This window comes from Accipiter gentilis, chromosome 9 (genome assembly GCF_929443795.1).
Source record: "Accipiter gentilis chromosome 9, bAccGen1.1, whole genome shotgun sequence".
NCBI classification, from domain to species: domain Eukaryota; kingdom Metazoa; phylum Chordata; class Aves; order Accipitriformes; family Accipitridae; genus Astur; species Astur gentilis.
In genome coordinates this window covers 35,406,195-35,419,100 of record NC_064888.1, presented here as the reverse complement: position 1 = coordinate 35,419,100, position 12,906 = coordinate 35,406,195, and the positions used below count along the sequence as shown (strand labels likewise).

Sequence of the window (12,906 nt, the reverse complement as noted above, 5' to 3'; positions counted from 1 at the left end):
CAATTTTGGACATTAAAGTATCATTCTTCATCTTCGTGAGCTGCTGACATACTTGGAGAATTGCTTATTGTTATCTTTTCTGTATGCATACCAAGGAAACAATCAATAGTGTTATGAGCTATAATGATTTTATGGCTCAGAGTTTAGAATGGGATGGTAAAGCCATAAACCATTTATTCAGGTCACTCCCCAAAAAGTTGTTGCAAGGTATTTAGTAGCTCACATAGGATCACATATTTTTTCTGTGGTTTACTTTAAGTAGAAAAAAAAAACCAACAGTTAACAAAATTTATCCAATGACAATTTTTAAAAAATCTACAAATATTATTTTCCTAGTAGTCACTCTGTTAGATTTTTTTAGTGATAAACATCTGAGAACTTAGCAATGTTTTTTCTGGCTTTCCATTTCCTCCCTCAACGTCCATGAGGTTGACTAGAAAAGCTCAGTGGTGCCAGTGCTCTGTAGTAGACCTGACCCTTAAAGCTTCTGCAGATGGGCCTACCATCTTCCCTTTTTTGCATGCTTCATTCCAGAAGAACATTTGAAAGAGTGGCTGATGAGTCACTGTGTGAAGCATCCACAAATGACATTTCATAAAACACTGAGGTGAGAGAAAGATTAGAAAGAGCTGTGGAAAGAAACACAATGAACCGAAGAAAACAGTTAAAATAAAATTTGTACATTCTTTCAGCCTCTTTTACGTACAGTTATTCGTGCTTCCTCTTTTTTAAGGCTGTAAATCCAACAAACACCTCCATCAGAGGCATATATTCTTGTGAAGACGTGGAATAAATCATCAAAAAATAGGTTTTAATTCCACAAAAACTATGAATCATTCAGCCCCTCCCTGTTTTAATTATCTTAGTAAATGACCCATCCCTCCTGACCTCTATTCATTCCTGGATTCTCTAATCCTTCTCAACGCTCATGTTCTAATCTCTACCAAATTTAAAAGTGGGTCTGCTCTGCAGCCCAGTAAACTCTATAGTGTTACCCTGGATACATAATGCACTTCTGAACGCAGAAGGCAAGCTTCCACTTCTTTTTGAGTTCACACATAGTCACGGACCCATGAAACTGTCCAGTCCAAAGATAAGCACCAGGTTAATCACAATTGTTAATTTATTGCAATTTTATTATATTGTAACTACATTCTTGTTGTGCATAGCTCAGAAAATCTTCTCGAACGTATGCAAGTTTCATATTCTAAAGCGTGCTGCCCTGTAACCCACTATTGCTGCCTATTTTAAAAGGGCAACCAATCTGCAGAACCAAATGGAGAAGCTACTTGTTCTCTTCTCTCCATTGTTGATGGTAGTATCCAGAAATAATAAAAAATGCTTCTTAACATCCTTTTAAAGGGTAAAAGGGTATAAGAAACTAAGGTATGTAAATCCACATATATTTTTTCAGCTACTTTATCTTAGCTGGCTACTAGACTGGTCTTATCTAGGAATTCTCTTGATGGAATAGGCAACTCTTGAGTGCCAAACTCATCTGGAAATTCTAACAACTATGCAGACAAACAATGCCACTTACATTCACACTACTGATTTATTGTAAACTTTTATGCTTCTGCTCATAGCAGTATTAGAATCTATCAGTTGTATCTCTTGTTTGAAATGTAGCATTGGACACTCAAAGTAATGTACATAAAACAGACATTTTGGAAAGTTTTAACCTTAGAAATATGGATATCTAAAAGAGGTTTCTGAAGGAAAATATCACATCCTTTCAAAAAAAGTGGTTTTTAGCAAGCCTATAATTCACCCCTGTATAGTAACAAATCATGAATTGTAAATTTAAACTCTCATTTTCTCTAGAACACTGGTTTAACTATTTATCCATTTATGATTTAAAGCTTTGCGTCTGTATATAACCCAGGTCAGAATCACAGAAGTGGCATTTGTCCCAGTGATTCCTCCCAATCAGTCTAAAACCATCTGGTTTTGCTGCATGTTTCTTTGCACCCAGGAGCACTGATTCCGACAGCAATGTATTTCTAATGCTGACGTGCGAAGAACTAATGCAGCAATTTGGATGCATACTTTGCTATCTAGGTGTCACTGTTATACATCATGCTGGCTGAGATACCAAAGAACTATAACAACAACAAATACGAATGCATCATGACAAAATGTTATATTTATGGTCTGTGTACATGCATAAGTCAGCTGCACAACCATCTCTGGCCTCCACTCAGAATTCATTTATATGGATTGAATCAGCTTCCGATCATTCACAGAAAGATTGGCTTCTAACAGAAAGGCCTAGGGATACAGAGCCTCCCTACCAGAAATACAGAGACACAAGCCAGAAGCAGACTTGTACTCAACCTACAAGAATATTTACATGGACAAGCAAAACTGTGGCTTTTAAATTCATGAAGCTTTTGTTTTCATATTCTTTTTATAATGTACAAGAAATCTTTGATAAGATTTCCTCTGATATTCCTAAACAATGGCACATCAAACACTTTTGGCTCAAGAAATCCTCCCTCTCACAGAGTTCCTGAGCTGCAAATCGCTAGATGTAAAGACAAAAATATCACTGTATACTTGTTCATTTGCTATACTCTTCCCCTGGCATTCATATTCAGCCACTACTGACAACTACTGACAACAGGGTACTAGAACAGATAGACCATCATGTAGCTGCTCATGCATTCTTATACATTCAATATTTTTCTAATTTTTATATCTGTGAGGTTTGTTCTCATTCTCTTATTCTGAGAAGTTTGTTCTCTCTGTTGTGCTTTTCCAATCATACGGTGAAGTCATGAAGAATGAAATGAAAATAATTTTAATAGAAGCAATGGGTGACGATTTTCACACAATCTGGATAATACACTATTGCATGCCCTGTCTATTATGCATTTCCTACTCTACTTAAATTTTGATAATTTAAAGTAGAAAAACTACCCATGTCCAGTGCTGCCACGTTTTGAAATGCCATATTAGAATGAAATCCGATGTTTAATGAACTGCTCCTGTTATCTCTAGGATTTAATGGCTTTGCTGCTATCTGTGTTTACCCTTTTGGCATAGTATCTGTATTTAGATTAAGTCCCTGCAATGTTTCAGCATGTTACTTCCTATATAATTCTCATTCTTTTTGATCATGCTACACCTATCTGTAATTTTTCCTGTGTCTTCATTTGTGCTCAGATCACTTCTCCAATCTTAACGCGATCCATGTACAGTCTTAATATCCTGCTTACTCTCCTACATCACTACTAAGGGAAACAAATAAGGAAGAAACTAAAACAATCTGTGCTATCCCACTGGCTAACTTAATAAAGTTTAGCGTTTACTTACTGTCTTAAACAGCCTATTGATGTTCATACCAGTGCATAGATCAACACAGTCTGTTCCCCCTCCCTAGTCTTGAGGATAGCAATGACAGGCAAGAGGGAGGAGAGGACTAAGCAAGAAATGGGTAAGCTAGGCAGAGAGCAAGAGATGGAAACAGCTGAACTTTTATAGGGCAGTGGGTATTCACAGTATCACACATTGCAGAAAGTTCCTCTAAGGCAACAAGTATTCTCAATCCACAGCCTGCTGTTACAGAGAAATTGAGGTCATCCAATATCATACAAAAGTTGGCCATACGCTCAGGATTGAATTCTAAGGTTTTGGCTTAGAAAAGCATTCCAATTTAGTGCAGTATTTACACAACTGAAAAAAAAAAGATAAAATTTGAGCACCTAAAACTGGTCATTTTGAAGATGGCTAAACTCAAGCATGTGACTAAAAGCTTTCCTGAAGGAGATCCCAACCATACAGCAAATTACTAGTTGTATTCCTATTTTCGTACCATTCACTGATTTTGATTCTGAGTGGTAGAAACAAGTGTGCCTAGAATTTTTATTTCTCATAAACTTATACTGCACATAAGTATACACAATTTGGTTTTCCTCAGTACTTTCCTCCCTCCTGAGCAATAAGTATTCCCGTGCTGTATAAAATAAGAATATTCTTCACTTCAGGAGAAGTAAAGCAACAATATAAGTGTCTAAAGAGAAAGTTTCTTACAGAGTAGTGAAATAAGCACAGAAAAATACCATCCAAATGCCTGTCTTGTGCAAAAGCAAAACATTTTCTTGTACACATTATAGTCCATGGTAAGGTCATATTTTAAAATACTTATATAGATAAGAAAGTGGAGCATCTCTTTATGACATATATATTCTAATACATGATTTAGCAAGTAATGGATGGTGCTGATAAGCAATTGTCCTTGAAATCTTAGGTCAGTCAGTTATCCACAAATTAACAAATTATTTCCCATTATGATGCATCAGCCACTAAATGTAAGAAATGCAGATATTCATTATTTTAAATTAGCACAGGATCCTTATTACCTCCAGATAAAATAACTCTGAAAATTGTTTATATACAATATTTTAAATGACTGAAAGTATTAAAAGAAGATTTATCATTCCAGAACAAGATCTTTAAAATATTTTGAAATCTGACAGGAGACAAATAATAGTAGTGAGTTAAAGGTGAAAGGGTATCTTGAATGTAGTACAATTTGTCTCCAACATGATTTATAGACACAACCTGCAACATGATAGCAAAAAAATAAGGTTTTTCATGGAGGTGCCTGAGGTCTACAAATCTCATTACTGTCATTTCTTCTCCATCTCTTAAATTTAATAATGTTTATTTTTAAAGGACAAAACAAATATTGATACACATATCCAAATAGCCTATATGGCACACTTTTCATAGTATGAACTTAAATCTACAAAATTTATAAAATTCATAGATGTAAAAATTCGTTCTTCTAAATACTGAAATTTCTGGTTTGAAATAAGAAAAAATTCATATGCAGCAAACAGCAAATGCAATTGAATTTATTTGATCAACAGTATCTTTAGAACACAGTTTAAGGAGTATTTTTAACCTGGTGTATTTTACGTAAACTGTCAATGTTAACAGTATCTTCAAAATACAATATTTTAAAATTTTCTTCCAGTTTAAAGTATTACATATGAACTTAACTTGTCTGTGAGAAAAACAAAACAATCCACACCAAGTTTCTTTAATACTCAAGAGGAATAAATGTTTTCGGCCTAGGGATATGTCAGCATCTGTAATATAGTATGTGTCTATTTTGTTCTCTAAAACATACCTTGCAGATGCAAACCATTTAAGGTAGAAAAGAAAGAAACATTCATTTATTAGGTAAATGATGCCTTAAAGAGATTCTAAACAAAGCTTTTGTGTACATTCTGAAATGAGATGCTAAAAAAGAGGGCCAAAGATCAGAGTGGATGCTATAAAGATATTCAAAGATATGTCTTTATGTAAATTTAAGTCTGAGGTAGGGATGATGTTAGGAAACAATAGACAAATGGATCCAATTGTCTGACATTGAGCAGGTATGTGCGGAAGTCACAAAAGGTAAAACAATGTTCTCCAACATCCCATATGTTTTTTATGATGATTAAAATTACTATTTAACATTGATATTGGCACAGCTCACTAAGGGATTTCTGCACATGGGTAATAAGCATTCTCATCCCTTCAGGTCTTTCACTATGACTATCAGAAATGTAATGCTTTAAAGTAAATTTGCCAGAGACACCTTTTCTACAATAAGAACATGGAGACTACACACAGTATCATTTTATGATACTTGGAGAGCAGCTGTGTATCGTGTTCCTGGGAGGCAGAGTGACTAAACCATTCGGAATGTCCCCGGGAAATACTACTGCTTAGCCTATTTCCATTTCCCCACCACAAATTCTGTCTTTTAAACAATGACACAATTACTTATTCCTTTCATTCACATATGTTGAGATACAGAGAATAACCCAATGGCTTGGTCAGTCCCCCTAACCTAGGTATAAGGCAGCAACTTTTAGTAGATTTTAATTTGCATTCTTGGGGTCAAAGTAACAGAGAAGCCCAGTGGGGTATTCTGTTTTTCAGACAAAATATCAATGTTCCCAACTTCAGAAAATCTTAAGAAAAATATTTCATTTTTCCAAGGAAATGAAATTATCACATAATATGTAAACAGCATTTAAGTACTGAACATTAAAAATGTAAGTACTCACAGTAACATGTTCCCCTAAGCGGATTTCCGAGATACCTATTTTCAGAGTCACAGCTGCAGGGGGAAAAAAAGACAAAACCAAACATTCCCATTAAACACAGTATAGTTTTAAGAAAAATGCAGCTAGAATTCTTATTCCAAATAGCATAAGTTTCATTACTCATGAAAATATAAAGTATTTGATATAGTTCCTAATTAGGGTGTGCTACTTTCCAGAGGCACCTCTCTCTCCTCTCCCCTTTTAAAAGAAAGCCAGAATGGCCAGGCTCTTGAAGAGGGCACTTCAGTCATGTGCTTAAAGTCAGTGCCTATTGTAGGACTTACCGCACACAGGTGGTACGTCCCCACTAACGAACAAGAGAGAGCCGGGCAGGGAGGCTGAGCCCTGGATCTCTCATTATCCATGACGCTTCAGTGACAGCTTACTCCCTTGGCTGGTTTTGATCCCCCCACTGGCCCTCCCCAAGAAAACAGCTGAGCATCGATCAGGGAGATCATTCACTGCAGAAAACGTTCCTAAATATGTCTTCCTCTAACATACACAGTCCTGAAACACTTCCAGCCCAGGCTTTGCAGCCTCAGATACCTTCCACACCTCTTCACACCATCCCTTCAGGGATGGAACATACACTCTCCATTTCCAACCACACAAACACCACTCTGGTGGGCTGCAATGCAACCTTCATATATTTCCAACTCTTTAAGTGAAAACAACACCCAACAATAACAAAAAAAACCCCAACCCCCAAAATACCCCTAAGCATAAAATAATTACATTTTCACAGCATAACAGAGGACCTAGAGGTGACCCAAAGCTATGCCGTCTGCTCTAGAAAGGCTAGTCCTAAGCTATGGAGCTGCAACTAGGCCATGGCATCTGGCTCTGGGGCTAGAAATTGTACCCATATATATAGCACTGTAAGCGCAGCAGTGTCTAAGCTACTTGGCTTCTCTGAACTTGAGGCAATTGCTTCTCTTCATTGACCACCTAGGGCACTAGGTGGAATTTAGACTGAATATAATGTACTGATGCTGCTGACAAGACATGTACATGGTAAGAGCTGGAGAAATATCTTTCTTATTGATAAGATATATAGTTCTTTTCAGAGACATGAAATATCCTACAGAATTTCACAGTTATCAAATTGAATTATATAACTTTTCTCTAAAAATGCTAAGTACCTTAATAGAAACTGATTATCTTGCTTTTGATTTTCCTGGCTATTCCACAGAAGTCTCCAGCAAGATTATAGTTTTCTGTTTAAATACACAGAATGATTCATAAAACAAAGAGGAAGCTTATTGCTGCCTATTAAGTTCCATATAAATATTTTCCCAGAAGAAATCTGGATCATTTAATAGCTTGGACTACCTCTTCCTTGCTTTGTTCTAGGAAACTTAAATTGCAAGGAGATTTTTTTTGTGTTATTTTATTTGTGAGTAGTATTACAAAACTTTCTAACTTAGACGTCATATCATTTAACAAGTTGCAGACTGTAGAATAACGTTTATATTTCTGTTGGTCTCTTCAGTAGTTTCCAACTGGTGATTCTTAACATGCTCATTTTAATTTAATAAAAGGCAGAGAATCTCCTTGACCCTTTGTTACAGTATCACAAAGAAAATAATCAACAGCAGCAATAAAATGGAAAAGTGGGGGAAAAAAATGTTCTCGACTCTGCCCTTGCCCACTCCTGATCTCATGTCATTGTGAGAACTCTTTGCAGGATCAACTGTACAGAAATTTTACATTTCTTTTATATAGAAAAACTTTTGCTTAAACTCCAAGAAACCAAAAAACCATATGCTTCAACTCTAACTGCAGCACACAATTTGTGGTCTTGTACACACAGACACTCTGGCCCTTCAGTCCTTTCCACAGAATTTAGAAGAGGGATTGATGCTGAAGTATCTCTCTTGCATGTACTTATAAAGGAAAGGAGAAAATAATCTCAAGTAATAATATTGGTCTGCCTTACACGCTTTTTCCCTAAGCATCACAAAACACTAACGAAATTCTTCAAAGAACAGCTCACTAAAACAGATTAGGCTTGTAAAAACAGATTCTTGTGGCTGAAAGTGTCTTTAGGTTGGCAATTTTGAAAGAAAGAGCTAAGAGAAAAGGGTCATTTTTGAATGAAGAGTTTAAAAAAATGTCCTTTTCTTGTATGTAAGATTGTCACACAAACAAGATAGACTATGATGCAACAAATTATAGTAACGTGATAGAGATTATTGTAAGAGGAATTTTTTTTTCTTCTGAATTGTTTCAAAGGCAAAGTAGAATATTCAATACAGGCAGTATTCAGAATATGCTGGGGTTTTATACCAGAACGCAAAAATATATTTTATATAAATAACTGTGTATTCAGAGTCTTTTCTCAGACAAGACAAGAAACTTTCTCAGAAGGCAAGAAACTTACCCTGCTGCTCACTGATAACAGCACTGATTTATGTACAACATGGAAGAGCAATGTCTGATCAGCAGTTACAATAAGCTGTACAACTTTCCATCAGGACAAACTAAACAAATTCTGCTGTGAACTCTTGCTGGTCACAGTACTCACCTGTGGTGATTTAACCCAGGGTCTAAAAGAAGCTTAGTTTGCTCCTGACACAAAACAGGACTACCTTTTTTTTTTTTTTTTTTTTTTTTTTATCTTGAAAATAGTTATGCAAAAGAAAAGCTGTTTCCATACAGCTTCCCTTCTCCATTCAGCTATCCTTCTGATCAGATGAAACCATCTCCTGTGGATCAATAATTACCAGAACCCAGGAATTTCCAGCATCACACAAACCTTTCTGGTATTTATATTTCTATTTATATTACAGAAAACCCACAAGAATACATAAAATAAAAAGTATCTATAAAATCCGTCTAATGCACCACAGGCTTCACTACTTAAAAGAACACACAAAAGAATGCTTAATATGAAAATTACTGGGTACAGAGTATTTTGCAATATACAAGTATTTGTAAGTATTCATTCAAATCCAAATAATTACTAATTCCCTGACAATTATAGAAGTGACCTTCAAGAATCTTGAAGAGAAAATGGCAATGCAATTTTACAGCCAGTCATTTCAGTTGTTTCAGCATAATGCATGATGAAATGATAAAACAGGCATAATAAAAAAAAAGAACAGTGAATTACACCACAGCAATTTTGATATATTATCATATATATTGTACTTTCTATATTGGGAGCCTCACAGCAGATGTAGTACTCAAGGAGCTAGCGATTTGGGGCAAGGAAGGCATGTCTGATCTACTAGTCCTTGTTCGTCAGGCTCGACAAGCCCGTCTGTGAGCACGAGTAGCTGCTGTAAGGGAAGGTGCTGGAAGGCTGTGCGCTGGTGGTTGTTATCAAAGAGAACCTTCCAGCTTGTCAGGAGGAGATATATGGTTTTGTTTTTACACAAGATAAAAGGCACCATAGTATGGGAGGGAAGAGGCACCTCTCCACGGACAGGAGCTATGCAGTACTCCGGAGGAAAATCCATGCTGGGCCCATCCAGTGCTGCATGCACACAGGGATCCCAGCAACTGAAGGGGCATAAGATTTACCTGCTCTCCGTATGCCTCTTTTTAGTCTATCTTATTAAAAAAGCTAGTTTAGTATGCCATTTGTTGCCAGGCCTTTTTGAGATACAGAAAGAACCGTGCACCGCCTCTCTTATGCTTCTTCTGCTGTCCCCTGGTGCAGAACACTTTCATAATGTATGTTAGGAATAGCATGAGGTGGAGATCTTACTAGTTAGGGAAGCCTGCTTTAATTCAAATCAAAGATGCTATTTAAACACTTAGTTTTCAGTGGAGTGAAAAGATGAAACTAATAGGATTAGAATACATCTAAAATTATTCACATGAGTATGTATGCTAGGTTCTGAATAAAATTTAGGTTTGTCTTCTAATCTTATCCTATTTCATTAAGCATATGTATTGCTCTGCGTTAGTCACTAATTATGGATCCAATTACAAAATTTCCTATTCGCTGAATTATTTCCTTATGAGCTGTACTCATTGTAGTAATTTTTGTACCTTTTCCAAAAGCCAGCGCACATTTGACCATATGTGAAGCATAATATATGCTTTGTATCTGTGAAATGGGAGCTACACTCGTTATTTTATGTGCCATAGGGCTATGATCATTTGCTTTAAGTGGTAATAATGAATGAGCAGTTCCACTCTGGCATGACTCCAAAGACACAGCTCCCATTTACAAGGACAAATGGAGAAAGGCTGCTACCGGGTTACGTACAAGTTCTATGGTTTGTTCCAACACAAAAGTATTCAATTCATCAAGCTCACTGACCTTCTGATGGCCTGCTATTACCAGTTATTCCCCAACCTCTCCCTCAATTATCCTTTCAAAACTGAACCATTTTCTTTCACTTTCTCTTTTACTCCTTGGATTTTCTGGGAGTTCAAAATAAAAGTTATGGACAAATGCATTAAAAAAGACCCCACAACTTTTCTCATGTTTATGACCATGTGAATGATAATTTTTGGCTTTCTTATTAAATACCATAAATGTCTCCAAGAGTACATGTTTACATTAAGATTCACAGATTTGAGGGGGGGGGGGGGGGTGTAATTAATGAAAGGCTTTTTTGTAACACAGAGTTTACAAGTGTCCCTCTGTTGAAGTTTAGCAATGTGTATGAACTTGTGCACTATATCTGCATCTACCAACCTTAAGAAATCTAAGGCACTGGCAATAGAAGTATATATATATATAAACACACACACATATATATATGTATATATATATATGTGTGTGTGTGTGTGTCTAATTTTATCGTGCTTACTGGTATCTCCCTTAAGGAACAGTATATGTTCAAGCTTCTCACCTAAAGAATCAGAATATAACACCAAACTAGATCTACAGTTTTCTAGACTAGTGATTTTATTGTGTGGAAACTGTCTTATAAGAGCTCATCTAACCTTTGATCATGAAGGCAAGATTTTCTGCAGTTCTGCTGCCACCACTAATTGGTAAATCTTTCCTTTCAATTAAAAGTGAAGAGTAAAAAGAGGAACAGGGGAAGACTAACCCAAGCGTGGCTGGTCTTTCCTCTACCTGAGTTTGGTTTTAATGCCAAACTCTCAGGGAAGACAAAAATGTATGTCAGACCACTCTAAAAGACAATAATCTTTTATTCAACTGATTCCCTGGTGAGGCAGTTGTATCTTTTTCTGGCCTAGGCGCAGGCTTGTCAACTATACTGACTGGATATTTATGACCCTTACCTCATATTTTGTCCTTGCAGATTAACACAGACCACTTCCACAAAGTCTGGGAAAGAGCTGTCATCTTTCTGATCTACAGCTGGTCATAAACAGGTCTGGGATTTTGCCTAGGTTCTCAGCATTGCATCTGCAAGAGGTTCCTGATTGATAAAGACTAATTGACTTGGCAGACTACTCCTGGACCCTGACTGGTGGCTTGCCCCAGCTTTTAGATGAGTAAGAATATCTTCTAGGACTACTGGTCAACTTCTGCTCAACTCTCTTCTAGCCTTTATTTCTCATTCTGTCCCCTCTCTAGCCAATGGTCTTGCTCCTGCTGTCCTCCCTCACTGATTTCTGCTCCTAATCTCCCTGCCCCAGTTCCTGATCTTGCACAACAGGCTTCTGTTTTCATTCTACTTTCCTGGTACCACAGTGGTGTGATGCTATGGTGGTTTTGAATAGTGGGCTACTATTTAACATAACATAATTTGCTTACTTGGGAGACCTCATAACCAAAGTTCAAAGAGTGTTTGTAAAGCTAAACTTAAAGATTTCTCTAGTCACATGGTTAGGCCTGTGGCATCATAACTGGACTATGAAGCATTACTACATACTACTATATATTACTACATCCTCAGCATTAAAAATATGCCCATGGTGCTGTGGCTGCAGCTTTTGCAGATACTTACGAGATAGCTGATGAACCATTAGTAATAACAATGTAGTAACACTGAGCTCAGCACAGATTCATACACAGGTATTTACTGTGCTTGCTGGTTAGCTCTTCTTGAAAGTCATGCAAGACTTCCTATTCCTATTCTAAAAGTACTTTTCCAGCAATGAGAAAATAAGCTGAGGTGTATGCTTAACTATAGTCAGTAACTGTAATTGGCGTAATTCATAACGTTTTGGAAGTGATGCCATAGAAACAGCTGATTTTCAGCTCAAGAGTGGTGACTCGTGGATGAAAGCACCAACCTCAGCTGTTCTTGGGTCATTAACTGGCCCAGAACAGTGAGTGACTGATACCTGGAATCCTATTCACACTTGTACCTGGATGCAGGAGAACAAAAATCCCCAGGTCTTGACTCAGACCTACTTGGTTTCAGTACCATTTACACAGAACTGTCAAAGAACAGCCGCACCTTCTAACCATCAACAACAGTTAAACAGACATGGTCGATACCAATGAAAACGAGCGATCTCACAACCAGCAGTTATGCTACACCAGTCTGTCTCATGTATTGGGAGGTCAAGCATGTCTAAAAGATTCAGAAGCAGCATCATTCTTCTGCAGAAGTGCTAAGATTCAGGTGCGATAATTGAGCTCAGATGATATATTTAATGAAAAATGGGTATCGTCAGCAAAGTTAATGAATGCATTGTGATTTTCAGAGTAGGTTTGTCAACTATTAATGTATTTCTACTGTAATCTTTATTTTGCTGCAGTGAAATATACAAACTAATAATCTATAAATGCAAATATATCCCTCTTATAGTTAAGGGTCTGTTTCCTGACTGTATTGACATTGCACTATGTGTCCCAATGTTCTCCATTAATATTCAAGTACGTGAATAGTTGTCTTAATTTTTTTGAGCT

At 36.7% G+C, this 12,906-nt stretch overlaps 1 protein-coding gene across 4 annotated transcripts in view; it reads right to left on the bottom strand.

Moving 5' to 3' along the window:
- Positions 1-12,906, bottom strand: part of ATRNL1 (attractin like 1) — a 544,479-nt gene that overhangs the window by 331,910 nt on the left and 199,663 nt on the right. For all 4 annotated transcript variants that reach the window (XM_049809569.1, XM_049809570.1, XM_049809571.1 and 1 more), the window contains exon 21: positions 6,072-6,124. In XM_049809569.1, coding sequence (XP_049665526.1) covers positions 6,072-6,124 — 53 coding nt within the window. The remainder of the gene's footprint in view (positions 1-6,071; positions 6,125-12,906) is intronic.